Source organism: Dromaius novaehollandiae, chromosome 25, assembly GCF_036370855.1.
Source record: "Dromaius novaehollandiae isolate bDroNov1 chromosome 25, bDroNov1.hap1, whole genome shotgun sequence".
Taxonomy (NCBI): domain Eukaryota; kingdom Metazoa; phylum Chordata; class Aves; order Casuariiformes; family Dromaiidae; genus Dromaius; species Dromaius novaehollandiae.
The window spans coordinates 3,131,797-3,150,500 of NC_088122.1; the positions used below are offsets into that span (position 1 = coordinate 3,131,797).

General features: G+C 41.5%; 1 protein-coding gene across 2 annotated transcripts in view; it reads right to left on the reverse strand.

Annotated features, from left to right (window-relative positions):
* Positions 1–2,745: 2,745 nt before the first annotated feature.
* The window catches only part of KDM4B (lysine demethylase 4B), a 93,909-nt gene continuing 77,950 nt past the window's right edge, over positions 2,746–18,704 (reverse strand). For both annotated transcript variants that reach the window (XM_064497559.1, XM_026105934.2), the window contains 8 exons: positions 18,315–18,391; positions 18,059–18,114; positions 17,437–17,545; positions 11,963–12,148; positions 11,706–11,870; positions 10,812–10,931; positions 7,749–7,841; positions 2,746–5,835 (listed from right to left, as the gene is read on the reverse strand). In XM_064497559.1, the coding sequence (XP_064353629.1) occupies positions 5,650–5,835; positions 7,749–7,841; positions 10,812–10,931; positions 11,706–11,870; positions 11,963–12,148; positions 17,437–17,545; positions 18,059–18,114; positions 18,315–18,391 (992 nt within the window). In that variant the 3' untranslated portion in view covers positions 2,746–5,649. The remainder of the gene's footprint in view (positions 5,836–7,748; positions 7,842–10,811; positions 10,932–11,705; positions 11,871–11,962; positions 12,149–17,436; positions 17,546–18,058; positions 18,115–18,314; positions 18,392–18,704) is intronic.

Genomic DNA, 18,704 nt, shown 5'->3' on the forward strand with positions numbered 1-18,704 from the left:
CCCACGCAGCCGGTGTTCCCCTCCTGCTTTAATCACTCAAAATACAATGCTGCGTGCAGAAAAGCACTTCTACAAGCCTGTACTGTCTTTCTGACTTGGTCTGTTGGCAGCTAGTCTGAAAGGGGCCAACTGACTTTGCAGTCATGTGAATTACTGCAAAAAGGGCATAAAAAAACCAAAAACTCATTAGAGCACCTTTAGCTACATAGAGGGCAGGGAAAAGAGACCCGGACCAGAAAAGTAACAGGGACTCACCTTCTGCAGCACTAGTAAAAGAGCCTACTGCAAGGGAAGTCTTCACCTATGCTTTGAAAAAATTCTCAAGCTGTGGAGAGACTCGGTGGCAGCAACCTGCTGCTCCAACACCATCGTCCTCCAGCCCCCAGTAGGGTTATGCCCACTGTCATGGAAGACATGCCTGCATAAGAAGTTTTACTCATTCAACTCAAATTGCTTTTAAACTCAAACAGCATTCCCACAGATTCAACACAAAGTTTAGCTTAAAACTGCTTCTGATTACCTTAAGCTAAACCACTCTAACAAAAATGAAGGCATTCTTGCAGAAGGGACCTGCACCCTCTTATGAACAGTTTTATTAAACCGGTGCAGTTTGTTCAAGTTGAAGGAGAACTACTGATGAAGAACTAATATGAACAGCTAGGAAAGAGGAACAGAGAAAAATCCCCCAAAGAATAACCTCAAGAAATAGAGGTTCTGCAGAACTAGCCAAAGCACAGATGTCTGTAGCATGTGACAAGTTTTTTCCATCATCTGCTCCTTCCCTAAAACAAACACAGTCACAGGAGTAAAGCAATGTGAAAAGGAAAGTAGCAAGTACACTAAAGTGCTTGAAAGCCCTTGATAGCCTCCCATTTCCAAGCAGCGAATCTGGAAGCCAGAGGAGAGGCCATGGATGGGAAAGCCCTGAAATACCACATGCAAATGTGCTCACGCAGAGCTGCGCACTGGAAACCTGCAACAACGCATTTGCGAGAGGAACTGTTTCAACAGGACTAAAAGTTATCACAAGAAGTCTTCCAGAAATGAGAATACCATGAGACAGCAAGAGACAAAGCGGCGAGCAGCTACCCAACCTTTCTGGAGATGCAGGCTGTCCATTCTCAGAAACAGTCCTAGCACCACCACCAAGTAATAGCCTCACCCCAATCAACACTGCTATTTTTACAGTCTTCCAAATAACCCTATCCTTTACCAAAAAAAGAAAAAGAAAAGAAAGAAAGAAAAAAAGAAAAAAAGAATTAGCTCCTCCATTTCTTCTCACCAAGCTAAAGATCCTTCTTCAGCCTGACAAGGAGGAGTTAATGAACCTCTCTCCATTCACTCTTCCACTCCACAGCTTAAGGCGAAACTCTCTGCCCGCCTCGTAATAGGAGTATAAGCAGCCTGTTGATCCGCATCTTTTCACTGCTACCAGCAATTATCACAGAATGGCTTTATTGTGTGTGTGACAGTTGGTGACCCTGACTCAACAAGGGACTTATAGCAGCTTCTGTGCTACAGGTTTTAAAACATCTGCTTGTCGTGAACACACCCTGCGCATCGCCAGCCCCCGAAGAGGAGCTGGACTTCTGCAAAGCAGCAAGAAGAAACCACAGTCCTTAGCACGGGATGAAGCATCGTATTTGGGTGTCTCGTCCACACCTTAGCAATCCAAGTCTGCTGATGGCCATACCCTACGAGAAGCTCTCTACAGGGCAGGACCAGAGCCGAGTGCCAGGCAGCAAGGAACTGCAGAGCACGTACCATTCAGCATGCCCTGGGCACAGTATAATTTCCTATAACCCCACGTTATCTGTATATTAGCGTAGCGATCTCGGCTGGGAACGGAAACCCACGGTTACTTCAGGAGGTTTGCGTCGAAACGCCTGTTCCAGCTCCGTGAGGCTGTGACAGGGTGACAAAGGTTTGATCCTTGCCTTTTGATCACTGATCCAAGCAGTTACTTGGAAATACGTACTACTTCTTAAGACATCTTTAAAATTGTATTAGAGTACTTTGGATTACAGCAATAGAGCAACCTTAAATTCAAAGGTAAGATCTGTGCCGGTATAAATTCTAGAGACTCAATGGACTTTCTATCACTGAGGCTTTGGCTTCCCTATCTCCCCACTAGTATGATTTCCTCAGGTTATCTCAAAGAAAACTATTAAGCCGCAAAGGACTGAAAGTTGGAGATTTCCTTTCTTTCACATAATCTGCAGCATTAGCCTCATACTGTAACAATTTGAGAGGTATTTGCGGAAAAGTACCAGGGCTCAAAGGGGGAAATTAAGGTGTTTAAATCAAGGTTCAGAAGGATGGTATTTTAAGAGGTTGAATATCAGCATGGTCTCTAAGGGCTAGAAAGAGAGGCTACCAGACGGCTATGAGGCAGACTCAAGAAGGAAGTAGCAACCAGTGAGTTTTAAGATAAAGGATTTTAGAATCACCTCTGGTTATTCAGTAATCAATGTTTTTATGAGAGATCCTGTTAGCGCAAATCCTGGACCTTGGCCCAAAACCACATTTCAGCTCAATTCCTGATTTTGAGAAGGGATGCAATGACAGACCTTCTCCTGCGTGGTTCACAGAAAGGAAGGAGAGGACAAGGTTCCTGCTTATCAGTCTCTGCTTCTCCTGGCTCACTTTATCAGTCAGCTTTACCAACCAGACCTGGGCGCTTTCTTCTCCTGCAGTGCAAAAGACTTTAAACTTAGAAATGAAGAGACTTCAACCCCCCAAAAATTGTAACTCTGAAGTGCTCAACAGCCTTTAATTCATTATGAACCTAGAGGCAGAGAAAAAAATATGCAAAAAATACATCACATCCTTAATCTAGGGAAAAAAAAAATCAATATTTTTATAGCACATAACCAGACACTTACAAATATATTTCACTGGAGGAAGGGGAGGGTAAGGATGTGCATTTCCTATTTCCTTTGCAATAGTCTGATGCACAGAGGCCATCAACATGGTCATTATAGATAATCTGCACAAGTCATTCCTAAACCAAAAAGGAGGATTTAAAAATAAACAAAACAAAAAAAAAAAAAAAAAAAAAAGGAAAACCCCAGCAACAAGGAAGGGCATTCTACAGTTCCAGATTCACTTTTAAACATAACTCATCGTCTGAATACGGGGTGAGGAAACACACTTTGTTTTTACAATATAAATAGTATTTTAAAAGGTACTACATATGAATACAGTAACGGTGCTATTTCAGTCAGGACTTTAACATGCAGAGGAAATTCCCCATTGCTCACAACCACCCGTTCCACCCCACCCTGCCCCTGCCCCTCCAAAAAAAGTCCTCTGCTGCTTAAATTCTCTTTCAATTGTTTTAAATATTTCTCTGTGGCCTGGCAACTGATAAAACATCCATTTTTTTCCTTTTATACAAGCAAGGTTTCTGCTAAATCATGTCTTAACCGACAGGACACAGCTATGTAGGAGTAGCTGCTACAGAGGTGCAGCAGCAAACGAAAGGAAGGGGTTCACCTAGGTACTAACTCTTCTCACCAAATGACACATCAACCGAGGCTTTTAAGAACCTTGCCAATTTTAAAAACTTTTATTAGTCTCGCAGTTTGCTTTTCATTTTTGGAGACACCTATTGAAAAGGTCAGAACTCAGAAATAAGAAAAACCCTGTTTCAAACTTAGAAACGCGCACGCATGCACACGCGCACAGACACGCACACACAAAGTAACCCGTAGCAGAGGCAGGTAAGGAATAAAGGGAACTCCAATCCTCTCAAGGGAGAAGGAAAACCAAACCCAAAACTTGCTTTATTCTGTTTCCACTCTTTCACTTGGACAGTTTAATATCCATCGAGTCTCTTAAGATGCTAATCTACCATCTGCTAGCCCACAAATCCTTCCCACTTATTCCCTTAAAGATCCAACTATATCGTTGCTGAAAAACCTCTCCACAGAACAACGACCGCCTTGCAAAGGGGCTTAAGGAGGGGGGGAAAAAAAAGATAGTTCTTTGCTGTCCAGTAATTTCAGGGAATTAAGTGGAAAAGAACGCTGTGCAGCATTCTGGATAGCTCTGCTATCTCACAGTGGCTTCTGCCAGGCCAAGACATTTAGTGAGCGGTACGGCGTATCCTTGTCCCCCCTTCACCCAAACGCTCTCAAGGCCACGGTCCCCCTCACCGCTCTGGACTAGGGCTGCACCTTCTCCTTCCCTCTGAACAGATAAAAATCCTCCAAAGAAAGTGGAAGACTTTCCAGTGATTTCAGTAGGGTTTTGGATCAGGCTCTTCTACAAAACACTGTTCCATAACAGCTCTTCAACCGGAGGTGATTTTCAAGTGTTCAAGTGGGAGCTGCCCACTCAATACTTCAGGATTTATTTTTGCCTTTAATACTCGTTCAGTCCTCAGCGAACTGAGTCCAATCAAATGAAGGGCTTGCATTCCTCTTCCCCAAAGTATCTCAAAAGGCTCAGTCTTAAGTAAAGGATGTCACAACAAAGATGTTTGGGGAATTTCTTCTTTAATAAGATAAAAGAAAAAAAAAACATACAAACACCTCCCAGGCTTCTGTCATGGAATGATTCTCACAACTGTAAGAAGCAAAACTCAAAAAAAAAAAGAAGAAAGAAAACAAAGGAGACAAAGAAAGGAAAAAGGTTCCTATGGGAGACATGCCTACCAGAGCGCTAGAACAGTCCCTTATGCTCTAGTCTGCAGTGGGGAAGGGGAACGGCTTGTAAAGGAGCTAACACAAGAAGCAGCAACAGAACACTTGCCAAAACCGAGTGGCGTATTTTAACTGAAAGCCATGCTGTTTTTTAACTAGAAAGCAACTGTGATGGCAAAGATGGGGAAGGAAGAAGACGAGAAGGACCAAAACCTGGCCGTTTCTTCCCTAAGTCCCTTCCTGGTGACATGGCAGAAATGCACACATCTATCGCATGTCTTTAAACAGAACTACCTGTAAGAAACATCCCAGCTATGAAATATTTCTTTCCCCATCTTCCCCAGATTACAAAGAAGATAGTGTTTCTTTACAAAAAAGAACCCTGGACTTCCCAGGACACCTGCTCTTGCTCTCCCCGTTGTAGTATAAGTCACATTTCATATGGGGGTGGCGGGGAGGATTTTATTCATTTTCTGGTTTAAAGCCATAATCTAGAAAAACGTTTGTGGAAACTTTCATTTTCCTATTTTTTGTTTGCATTTTTTTTTAATAATGCTTATTTATAGAAAACTTCACAAAGGTGACTTATATGTACAGAAATCACAATTCCAAAGGCTGCTTCAGTAGTCAATGAAATAGCACCTTTAAAGACAAAAGAGTTTGACATGTTTTAAAAAGTCATTTTTGACAAATCTTAACCCTTTCCAAGCCTTATAAAAAGGAGCCAGTCATGGAGCTCCATTAGTACAAACTCTTCCAAAGTCTCCATGTGAAATGCTGTCTAAAGGGGTCTCAAGCTCCCTATTCTATTGGTCAGGAACAAGTCTGGCAGAGTAGAGGTAGCATGTAGCCAGACAGGATTTTCTTGCAGTCCAAACCAAGAGTAGATGAAAGGAATTCACAGCAGGCTATTGCACCAGGCTGGCCTTCTATTCCACAGTTTCCTAGTAGTTTTTCCGCAGGGTTGAAAAGGGTTAATGTCGTATTTAGTGAATCCTGGTTAAAACATGTTGCTCTGAGTTCCAGGCTGGTACTGTGTCTGCAACAGGCTCTCCATAAAGGCCAAGTAATCTGGGTTTTGTCCGTAATCTTCAGGATTCCTGGAATTCTCCAGCCGGGGGCGCTTGGCTGCTTTCACTTCATCTCCCGAAAATACGTCTTCCTGAGGGGCCCCAGTGCTGAGGGACTGCAGGAGACATGAAAGTACAATCATTAGAGGCACAGCAGGAAAACCGAGGTACGTGCGCAAACTGTTGAGCACACCTGCTTAACAAGACAGCAGGGATAACAAGGCAGCGAACAATTTGGTACAGAGTATTTCTGCAGCAAAAAAAGTGAACTCCAAGACACGCAAAGCACAAAGCTGAAAGAAAAACCTCTGGGCTTCTGAAACCTGACTGGAAAAAGAAACCCTCAAGTCGGCCGCCTTCTGAATCAGAGTATCTTTCACTTCAAATCCTGCCTTGCCAATTCGCTGTTTATTCCTATCCTCCGTCTCTTCAGGTTATTCATTCCTAGCAGAAGGCACACAGGAAACTGGGACTTCCCTGATGTCATTAGAAGAAGCCCAAAGAAAGTGTCTGGGGCCAAGATCACTGTGCAAATGACTGCTGCTGTTCGTACTGCTCTTACACTGTCAAAAGAGATGCATTTCTTGGTAGAAATTATCTCCTACTGCTTTGTTCTTTTGTTCAGCTGTTCTGCATTAAAGCACAGAGTTTCACTTCCATGGAGTAGAGTCTAACTTCTGGCAGCAGAAGGCACATAAGAAGAATCTTAGCTTTCAACCAGACTTCAAACTTTTTATTCACTTTCCATTATGCATTCCTCTTTCTCTGGAAGAGTTATAAAGCCTGATGGCTTCCACTGCAGTGAGAACATTTCCTTCCCATTTCTGTATTTCAGGGCTCCAACACATTGCCTTCATTATTGGACAAGTTTAAATAAACTGGAACTATTGTGTACATCATCTATCTACTGGAACTATTGTGTACCTAGGAATCAGAACAGGATGCTTCTTTGCATTATTAACCCATAAAATTTATGCCAAAAGGCATAATTCAGGCTTATTGAGACAAAAAAAATAAGAGAAGACAGAGAAATCATCCAGAGCCACATTATGAAGATTGTAAGCATTTTACAAATGTTTTTTGGTTAAAAGCTTTAAAGATTTCTCGCATAAACCAACAAAATTTTCCTCCAAACTGACATCAGTTGTTCCACATGCCATTTCCGAGGGTGCACATCTCACGCTTCTGCTAGTGGCAAGAGAAAGACAGGGCTCAGGGAACCACTGGCTTGACTTGGCATGGAAATTCATACGCCCTTAATGAAAGGTTGAGACCTGGACCTTTTCTCTTAAAAAGAGACAAAACCCCACAATCTTACCACAAATTAATTTTGTGGATCCATCCCTGTCATGCAGTAGCTGACATTACAGATATTCAGAATGAAGAGGAGAACTGTGTATTCTCCACTGGCATGGAATCCAAATTCATCATTTGTTTAAATGAGATGGCTTTAAAAGGTCAAAGCACCAGGTCTGAAAACATCCAGCAAATCTGGAACTACAAAAAGCTATGAAATAAGTCCTTTGTGTTTTTCTAGGTTGAATAATTCAGTTTTATGCAGTTAAAGATAGGCTGATCTTTTAGATGAGAGCTTTATAGATAAAAGCTATGTTGTAAATCTCCCATTTGGTGAGAAACAGGGGTCTCGTCCTGTGCCACTAATCAGTTCTCTAGAAAACACTTAGCTGTAGGCCAATTCACCTGACTGATGAAAGGCAGTAATCAGACAGAATGGCAGTCTGTATGACTAAATTTGTGTATTACAGGGTGTAAAGCGATATGAACATATTCTCTTAACCACAGAACACAAATCAGGTCTGAACTCATGAAAGGGAGAATCATTTAAAGACTTCTCAAGTATTTACATCATGGATTTCTTTAACTCTACGTGTTTCATGAACAGCTTGGGATTTCACAACCGCAGAAAGCAGAGACTGCTTTTCACCTAATATCTAAACAATATGTTGAGAAAACATGAATAAGTACTGCAAGCCACAGCCATTTTATCGTTTCTGTTATTGATACTCACCAGGCGAGACTTCACTCTCTTAGGAAGCTCTTCCTCCAAGGTATAAATATCACCGCGCTTTACCATTAGTTGGGAACCATCTTCAAACTCCACCTGCAGGTATTTAAGAAGATGATATAAGTAGATGACCTCTACACATACAGTACCTGAGCAGTCACCTGTTCCTGGATCATGCCAAGCACAGCCCCTTAACGGACCCAAGGCCATGCCAAGCATTGCCTCTGGCTGAGCCAGACGGTGCAGCTGTAGCTTTGTGGTAATATGAACTTCTTTCATCTTAAACAAAGCATTTTTACACGTCATAAGAACAACACCAGCTACTAAAAAATATCTGTATTTTAACAAGCAGTAATAATCAGCCAGGTACAAAAAAATCCTGGTAACTCCTCACATCAAACCTTTTTCACTAAGCACTGCTTATATAATGAATTATGCATCAGATGCTACAGGAACGTTTATTCATGAAAGTGTGCACATAAAAATGTTAAAACCATTAAAAGTTTTTAAGAGAATCTCATTTCCTTTGCTCAAGGCTTATTATGCTTTCCTGGATAATTCAGAAAAACATGCAACACAGTTTAATATGGGATATCAGGTTCAGACTGGAAAAATTCAGCAGGAAGAAAGCATCGGTGCTCTGAACCCTCCTTCTCCTGCGCTGCTGAGGTCTTTCAGTCGTGCAAGTACAGCAGTGCTTACTGAGGTCTCTTAACTGAGCAACATACAGCAGCTCTAACAACTACGCAGGTGGGAGAACAGGCTTTGAAAGCCAAGCTCTTATGAGCCTTGCTGAAGTGGTTTGAGATATTACTGCTCCCATTTATCCTCTGGTTTTACACATCACCGCTACCATAACAGAGTCAGAAGGGAACGTGAACCCCTGCTGCCATTCCCCCTGTGTGTACTCTGCTTCTAGCGGAGGGGTGGATTTGGCATCGGAGGGAAGTAACATCCTAAACTATCACAAAAAGGCTTGCTGGATCTTGTTTATTAAAGTTCCAAATTATTGATAGTTAGGTTAAGCCCCTGTTACAACATACGTTCCAGCAAGTTAAGAGACAGTCATTCAGGCTAATTTTTTTAAAAAAATATGCACACCCAATCTTAGCACACAAAATAGAGGCTTAGAGACTTGAACTGGGAAGCTGCTGCAAAATAAGACAGGGCAAATTTAAAATGCAAAAGCCAATCCATGCTAGCTTCCTATGAACACACTTATTTATATCAGAACTGCCTCTGTGTTGTTAAATATAATCCTATTCCAAAACAGACAAAGAGATGCATCATAATAATAGAAAAAAAATGTCGACATAGGAAACCAATGTGGAAAGCTATTCAGGCCATTTTCCCCATGGAAAAGAGATTTACTTATAGGTAACTGCTTGATTTGAAAAACACAGACTTGTACTCTTCATGCATATTTTTCCATCATCTGGCACTATCAGTGGAATTGCCTATTTCAAATTATTTTGTTTTTGAGAAATCAATGACAATTTCCTATACTGTGATTAAACTGGAAAGCATGCATAAAAATAGATCTTCATGGAACTATATATTGTACTTATTTATAACCAGGGTCACCTCAAATCCCATCTTCTCTGAAGCAGTTAACATCTATTATATACGCCAAAAGGACTGTTAACTGACAACATGGATTATTGTGCTCTTTTGCACACAGATACGAAATATTCTATATAGAAAGAATGGAAACAAGATTCCTCTTTCAAACACACACAAGATTTGGGATTTCCTCTGCCTTTTACAATCGTACAGAGACATCAACCTCTTTAACATAACAGTCCTTTGTAAATTCCATTCCAGCATGCGGTTTTCAAAAGGCTATGCACAAAGTCCACTTTCCAAATGCCCATAATTTTCAACTTCTTGGAACCATTTAATAGAGATTTAATCGAATGTAGTGCATCTTATAAAACCTTCTGTGCTGAAATGCTGATGCTGTGTACCAGATTAAATCTTCCTTTGCTGATTATTATGACCTTCCACAACCAAAATCCTTTCTGTGGAACAGAATCCAAGATGAAAAAAAAGAACAGGCTGCTACTTTTTTCTCCTTAAAATGGAGATGGTGAGAGTATTATGAGGCTAGACATTGAAGGCTTCTAATTCCTCACCCAGCAGCAGCAGGACATTATTCCCACATGCTGCTGCTCCTCTGCCAAGTACCTTCCCATGACCAGAAGATTATTTCCCCCCTGCAGTAGTCTCCTGACCCAGCCTTTCCCTTACTTTCTCTCAAATTGTCAAGGAAAGTTTTAATTATGTAGATACTGACTCACTGGGAACTGCAGGTCATGAGCTCATTTAGCGCAAGCCATAGAATAGCCATCGGAGAGTAGCCTGATTAGGTCACTTTTGACCTAGGTCAGATCGGAGCTGTTTTTCAGTATTCCACTAACAAAGCTGAGCCCTCAGCCATAAAACTCTTCTCCCACAGTGGAGCCAAATGGCCTCAACACGTCCTCTGTTAGGGGAAAGTTCCTGCTTAGAAGCTTCCTGATACTGGCAAATACTTGGTGAGGGAGCACTTGCTACAGGGCAAGGGAAAGCTTCGATTTTTAATTGAGACAGCTTCCGGACACTAAGATGTCTTTAAATAAGTATTGTTTCTTTGTCTTCATAAAGCTGTTTACTTTCAAGAGGAAAGGTACTTCATGCCAAATAACCCTGTATTGGCTTTAAGTGATCCTGTTGGTTTACTAACCTTTATTTCTTCTCTCCAGCTGGAAACCACACAACCATAAACAAAAAATTGGGCATGTTTTCCACCGTAAGGGAAATTGCAAATCTATTTTTTATTTTAAAAGCAGATATAGTGTAGACATATGGTGTTTATATCCATACATCCACATTCTACCATAGAAAACCTTCAGCCCTGATCTTATTTTAACACCGTATTTCTCTTCAGACTAGCAGCAATATTGATTTCGGAAGGCAAATTATCTCTTCATGAACAGAGCAAGCCTTTAGCATTAGTGAACTACAGAATTCGTGTAACAATCAGACACGTTGACATGAGGTACATGGGAAATCTTCTATACCTACCTGATAAATCTGACTGATCTGGGCTGCAATAAACTTGGCCTTATAGATGATACCGTCTGTCCACTGCAGTTGAACCAACTCACCCTCTGGGGGGGGTCCCATCTGGAGGCAATCCCTGCTCTGAAGAGAGACAGTGAAGGAGGTCAGACAACCAACACAAATAAAGCTCAAGAACTAGTCCAAGAGGTCTGTTACAATCACTACTCAAGGAGGTTGCTACATAACACTATAATTGACTATAAGAAGTTTCTGCACTTGTAATTACTTGCAGTCATCGCAAACAAAACCATTAACCCCAGAGAGAACAGAAATAAATTCTTGCACCTACTTCTGGTGATAGTACTCAGTTCTAGGAAATTTATTACAAACCCCAAACCACTGAATCTCCTATAGCAAGATAAACAAGGGGGGTAACCTGCTCTGTTTCACACGGTGAATCAATAGCACAGCTGGAGAGAGAAAATACATGAGTCCTGACAAGTCAACCTGTTCTATACGTTCTATTAAGTGCATTTTCCATCTTGAACCAGAAGTGCTCACAGATAATCTGCTTTCCCCATGAATCAGACTTGTCAGTGGAAAAATAAGAGACTATTCAACCAAAACCCCCAAAAAACAAATAGGATGCAACTTAAACATTGCTTTCTGTTAAGGCATCTGCACATAGCAACAGTACATCTCTGTAAAGAACAGAAGTCCGAAATGAGATCAAGTCATAAACAAGAAAGACGGTAATGAAGAACAGTGTGTGCTTTGCTATGTGAGCAGCAACTTTTTTTTTTCATGTTTTTTTTAAGTTTTACTTTGTTCTACCCCAACACACACAGAAGGAATGTGCATTTTATGCTTTATACTCATCTCTAACTGCAATAGTCTCCACAGAGAGCTGCTTACAGTAATGCTTTCTGGGTAAACGTTGTCACTGTAGGAACCATCATCAAAGTTTACTTCATAGAAAGTCTGTGTCGTCATGCCAATTACTTTACATCTGTAGTAGAGTCCATTCCGGTTCTTTGTGATCACAGTCTGTCCAAGGGTTACTTCCCTCCGAAACGGGATCTGTGGCGGAGAGAAAAGGGAATAATTGGCAATCACAAAAACCGTGGCAGAAATACAGGCGCAGAGAAACCATTCCGCAAAAAAAGCCTTACACTGTGGTTAGCTGCTTTGTGTTTGAAGCAAGTGATGGACACGACATAGGGCCAGTCATCCGGTTCCATGGGTACGCCGGCAGCGTGCGCGCAGGTCACGTGGAAGGAGGTGGAGCAGTGCTCGTACGAGCACTGGATGCAGGCACCAGACACCTTCTTCATTCGCTTCCGACAGTACACACATTTCTGGAACAAAAAGAAAAAGAAACAAAACACAGCGGGTCAACATCAGGCAAAGATAAAGTCAGCAACAGCTTTAACGCAACATACTGACACCTTGTCATCTGACACAGCAGAAAAGTCTACCCCACTAGTGGTTAGAGCCCAGGACCCACAGCCAGAAGAGGAGATGTTTCATACTATAAGGTTAAGTCAAATACTTCTGGAATCGCTCGTTCAGTTATAAACGCTTGCCTAGAATCACTCATAAGCCAAGCAACTGCAGCAGATGCTAACTTATCATTCCCATGTACACGACAATATTTTAGACTCCTAACCATCTATCGGTAATCCATTCCTCCAGAACCGTGCTGAACACTGAGGCGGGCTTGAATCCAATTTCAGACTGAGCTCGCTGGAGGATTGGGAGAAAGGGAGGACATAACAGATCAACATACATCGATTGGTATTATGATAGAATTGCTGTAACTTAATACACATCCGCCTTAGATTTATAAAATGCATCTCAATTCAAACAGCAGCTGGATCTTCACATTGCTAGGAAATATTTGCACTTTTGGACAGAACAGAACACAGGATGGCTGTGCAATATTATGTTCTATTAAATTTAATAGAACATTATACTTATTAGATCTAATAGAATATTTTATCTAATCAAACAAAAATATTATCTATTTTACACGCACACACACCTGTAAAAGTTTTATTGGTATCCATGCTGGATTAGCTATAGTAGATAACTCAGTCACTGTTTTGCAAATACAAAAGACTGTACCAAACCAAAAGTTGTACCATTGTACCAAACATCAGAATTAGGGGAAAAAGGTATGAAATCTTTCAGTGTTTTTTAGAATGTTTTTCTGCAAAGGAGATCTATTTATTACCCTAACCCAATTAAACAGCACTTAGTGGGGACAGGAAAGCAACTAAGATGCATGACAGCTTTTAAAACAGATCTAGAACAGTTTTTCAAAACCCCCAGATAATTAGATTTAAAAACCATAAGCCTTATGGCCCTGTAGACTTGGAAGTGAGCATTAGGTGTCAGTGGGAAATAAGATATATTTCCTCCTTCCCTAACAGCACCAAATTCTTGTTTCCAGCCCCTCAGGAATACAGAACACCAGATTTTGACAATCCCAATCTAAAAAGGGACTTAAGTTGGGCACTTCACTTGTACAATACACCAGGGATCTATTTGGAAACACCATTTTTAGCTTTTAACATCTTTAAGTCTAGCGAAGCTGTCACTGATGGACAGCAGGACCTTGCCTTACCTGAGGCTTAGACACGGCAAATCAGGGAAAAATGAGTATCACACAGGGAGACAAAGAACATGCGTATTACCTGACAGAATGAATGCCACTGTTTAAAACAGCTCATATAAATAAGATCCTGGGAGATACTATATGCCCATGAATCTGACTATACAGCTATGGAATTTAATTATTATAGAGAAAATCTCCCTCTGTAAGGAGGGGAACAGGGGAAAGCAGTGATTTTTAGCACCCATTTCTAGGTTACTGTCTCCAAAACACACTACATTGGTTTGCTACAGCTACTCCCCCCAAGCTTGACTGCCTTCCCAATCCATCCGCTCATCTAAATATAAATGTCCTATAAATATACCACGGTACTATGAGTGACAGATTCTTTTTCTCTCTCTGCAGTGTCTGATACCAGAGTCTTTCTTCCCCTCTTCCAGGCTCCACCACCTTTCTTGTTTACCTCATTCCCATTAAAGCAGTGCTCAAAGTAGGCAACATTACAAAACTCGTGACCTAAATTGTAAGATCAGTATGAATTACTACATCCCCTGGGATTAGCGATGTAATGTAAGCTGCCCAAGATCACACAATAAGCCTAGACAACTCCCAGAAGCCCAAATTCACTCTGCTTCTAGATGTGAGCTACCTTACAAGTGCATCCTCAAAAGTATTAAGAGCAGTAACATATCATAAACTATCCAGTAAATGCAAAATAAGCATTGCCAAATTTCAATATTAGGTTTTATTTGTGTTATCAGAGTACACAGGGACCTAGCTAAGAGCCAGGGCCCTCTGTGCTAGGTACGACACCCTGCCAAGGCAAATAAAAGACTGTTCCTTCCCCAAAGACTGTTTTGCTTTTCCTCCAGAGCAAAACACACACAAGAGAGGGAGATGCCTTCTTCCTACACCCACCCCTTGATTGGGGTCTATCCCACATGCATATGAAATAAGTCAAATTCATTTCTTGTGAATTAACTGAAGTCAATGTTTACACCAAAGATTAATCTGGTCTTTTTACTTAAACTAACAAAAGCCAGGAAATTCAAAGTCAGGGCCCTAGTGTTGCCAGAATGTAGTTTTTAGTATTTAATAAGCTATGCCTTTATCGCTCTGTAAACCATGTTCAAAAGCTAGATAAGCACCACAGCAAAGTGCACAGCGGGAACGCGGCACTGAAAGCAAGTCAATAGCAATGAGATCTCATTATTAAACTGTCAATACCCAATTCTCTCGCCAGCAGGGACAAGTGCTGATATACAGCGTGCTCAATACTGCCTCTCAAGGGAGCATTAACCCTCGAGTCTCAGGAATCTCCTTTTATTGATGCAAACGGGATTCTTCCAAGCCGGAAGGATTAACGCGCATCTAACGACACCCTAGCGGCAGAGAAATTCCTCACGACAGGCAAAGGAGCGGCGCAAAAGGAATATTCAGAGCAAATATCAACATAGGATAAAGAAAAATGTGAGCTACAGCGAGACTGAAATGCAGAAGATGGTGGAAAGGGTGAAGAAGTCGGAGAGCTAGAAGTGTGGGAGATGGGATAGAGCAACCAGTGCTACGTGTTACAGCAAAGCAGCACACACGCAGACTTAAAAGAAATTTTCTGAAGGAGGGGAGGTAGCAGAAAGAGGGAAGGTCTAAAGCACAGGAGGAAAATCTTCACAATAAATGCACACCAGAGAATCAGATCACTGCTGAGAGTAAGAAATGGGCTGTCTCCTGCATGATGAACACTACAATTCATTTACTCCACTATGGAATGACAGCTAATTATTCCAAATTTCCACGTCATAAATAATTTACCCACAGAGGCCCATAATGCACCATTAATCAGGAAGCATGCAAGCTGCATTTGTAAAAATGATGCAGTGCACGCAAATGAACTATGCTCTAAAGGGGAGGCCCAGGGCATGCTTGCAGACCTGGGCATGCTCTTCAGGCAGGTCACTGCAACTCTTGGAGCATGCCAGCCCTCCCTCTGTAACTTAAAACAATGCAAATATTCAAAAACAAAAATAAAAGCAAAAATAATCAGAGATAATCCATACCTTCTTTCCTTCATTACCTTCATTCACTTGAACTACTCACAACCCTCACATTTTTTCTCTTCTGCTCCATCATGTTTCAGTGACACAGGCCACCTCTCCAGTTCTAGCTAGCACAACATCAACTCCATCATTGCCACAACCAGGAGATCCAACCTCACCGCCTCTTTTAGCCCCCTTCCGTTTATTTTCCTAAATGCTGCTAAACAGCTCCAAAAAACAAACAAAGAAAAAACCCCACTCTCAAACTCCTCCAGACTCCCTCATTTGCTCCAAGAATTACCTGAAAATTCCTCACTATTAAGGATGCTAAAACTCTTTACGATGGCTTATAGACATGTTTCTCTGCACAATCTTATTCCATCTAAGTTTCCTCTATACTTCTCCACACACTACACTTTCTCCTGTCCAAAAGGATTTTTTAACGTATACTTACCCAGTTCATAACTCTAAAACTCATTTCAAGTCTTAGCTTAAAACAATTTATTTTTTCTTTCCTGCAACAAACTCCACCCATAAGCCACATCATATACAGTGACAACACCAACAAGCTGTTTTCAACAGACATTGATGGTACATGGATACATACTATAACAGCATTCACCAATAAAGACCAAGAGAACAGAAAGATTTTTGCAATCAGTCTAAATATGATGGTTAATGACATTCTTGAACATAGAGTAATGAGGCTGAAAGTCTACTCTTGACTTCCTAACAGTTGTGCTAGCTCTGGGGGGGGGGGTAGCAGGTCTGTGTAGAGGCTCTGGAATGAATAGCCAATGCTTCAGAAAAAAACACAGCAACAGTTTCACACAAATTAATACAGAATCTGGTTCTATGGAATTGTAAGGTAGCCACGGAAGAGTTAAAAAACTAAGTCATAATGTTTCCTTGTGAAGCTCCATTAAGCAATACAAGTGAGTCTTGTGTAAAAGGATTTTTAGTTCATCGTTGCAAGTGCTGGTAATGAAGAGGATGCATGCTGGAAATGTCAGACGATCCATAAAGAACCAGTGCTGCAAGATTTATCACTCTCACATCACACTGCTCCATCACTCCACCGGAATAATGAATGCTTTTTACATTCGCATTTGTGTACAAAACCCATTTCCACAACAGAGAAATAACTCTAGAAGCAGAGATTCTTCCTAATCTCTCATGCAGGCCCTGGCTGGACTGCCTGCACTAAATAGCTGCGCAGTTAACAAATACATCAACGCTAGCCAATGCATCACTGCTAACATCACCTTCCCCCACACCCCACTCCCAAGTGACAGCCCAACTGACTTCGGTACGAAAAAAGCCACAAAAGCACAATTTATTTTGCAATAACACACTACAGTGATGGAGCATTAACTAACATGAAGATTAATTGGTCTGAGCTAATGAATCATCCATTACTAATCCCTCAGATGAGGCTATTTACAACTAAGTAACAACTTGTAACTGGACTTTTAAGATCTCTACAGAGTCTCACCTTACAGTCATAGTCACAAAGAAATGTTTATTCATTTCTAAAAGAGATTTCTTGGACAAAGAAACATTTTAAGAAAAGCCAAATTAAATCACAAATTAGCACGTTAGCACGTAGCAGCTTCTTTCTGGTTACTGTCTCCCCTCATGCTGCTGCTGCGCTGTACTTTCAGTAAATGAGGCTTTCGGGTAGCTCAGCCCTGACTGAGCGGTGGGTAAGCACTGTAGGCTCTGCACAGCCTAAGAGCACACTCCTAGAGAGCAAAGGCAGATCAGGTAATCACAACTTGTTTGTGTGTCAAAGCTCTGAGATGGTACCTCAGAAGACATCCAAATGATACTGCTCCCTGCTGCGTTTGTGGGAAATAACAGCAAGAACATCACCTCCAATCTCTGCTGCTTTATGATTTCATACAATGTGTAGTACTTTTCTGTCTAGTTAAAGATCTTCTCTTTGCTCTCATTCACCAACATTTGCTACAGAAAGACAAGAGACACCTACCAGCTTCCATCTTTGCTCTGGAATAGCACTGATATCCACAGGATGACGCTCTATTACGTTGAGAAAACGGGCCTCAGGGACAGCAATAGCACAGATTATATGGATCCACCTGAAAAGAGAGGGAGAGAGAGACATCAGTGTCTACCATTATCTGAATTTTCTCTTTAAACCTACAGTATATTTATGAAACACTCCAGAGGGCAGTTAACATTTCTCTGACTCCCTCATCTACACTACTGAAGCATATGTATGGTGCTTGGCAGCCTTGGCAACATTACAAACTGACTGTTAATCATGGTTGCACAAGATAAAGGTCTCTGGAACAACAGGGATCAACTTCCTTTCCTACGCATCTGCACGATGCTAAACATTCTCTGAAAAGATTTTTCTCTGAGAATCAACCAAATTTAACAGTGCTCAGAGCCACAGTACTTCTGCTGTTGAAAAGTTTGGTCCAGAGTATAAGACAGCAGAGCTATTGGAGCTTACCCTGCCAATTTAGGGAGTGGCAGTTATGTCCGTAAGGCCAAAACTAGATGTTATCCTGAGCATAAAAACCAAACTCAGCACTAGAATATTAGACGCAGTATGGAAGCACAAAATATTTAAAAACATCACTTACCGCCCATCAGTGGTCCTCTGAAGAGCTCCTCCCCTGAGATTACACAGGCAACATTCCTGCAGTAACAAAACTACTTCAGAGCTGGACTGAAAAGGTAACCGAGGGGCTCCCAGACTGCCTACTGGTCCCCCAAGCTGACTACGCTATGTCTGGGACACAGAGACAAACTGTTCACTCCCACCACCCATCTCCATTGAAGCATCTAACTAATCCCCACAATAAGTTTTCTGGTGTCTCTGGAAGAGCAGATGCTTACCGCTGCCCACGCACCGGCCGAGCACCGTGAACAAGACCAACTTTCATTCACCAAATCAGGACGTATTCCATAACAGCCTGAAAGAAATCAAATTATTCCCTTTAGAGTTTTGCTAACACATATGTAATACTGACTTGTTGACTGTTCAGTTCGGAAGCATCTTTGAAATCAAATGTAGCACTTGAATAACTATATTTAACAGTCTAAGCTCAGACAAAGGTCATAAGAAAGTCACCCTCAGCAGGGGGAATTTGGGACTGGCAGGTCTTAGAAAGGACTGCCATAGCAGGACATTCGTCCTTCAGACAAAAACTGGAATCCACTCACGTGTCATTAACAGCTAAGACCACTGAATTTAAGCATGACTGAAGCACTTGCATCTCGTAAAGT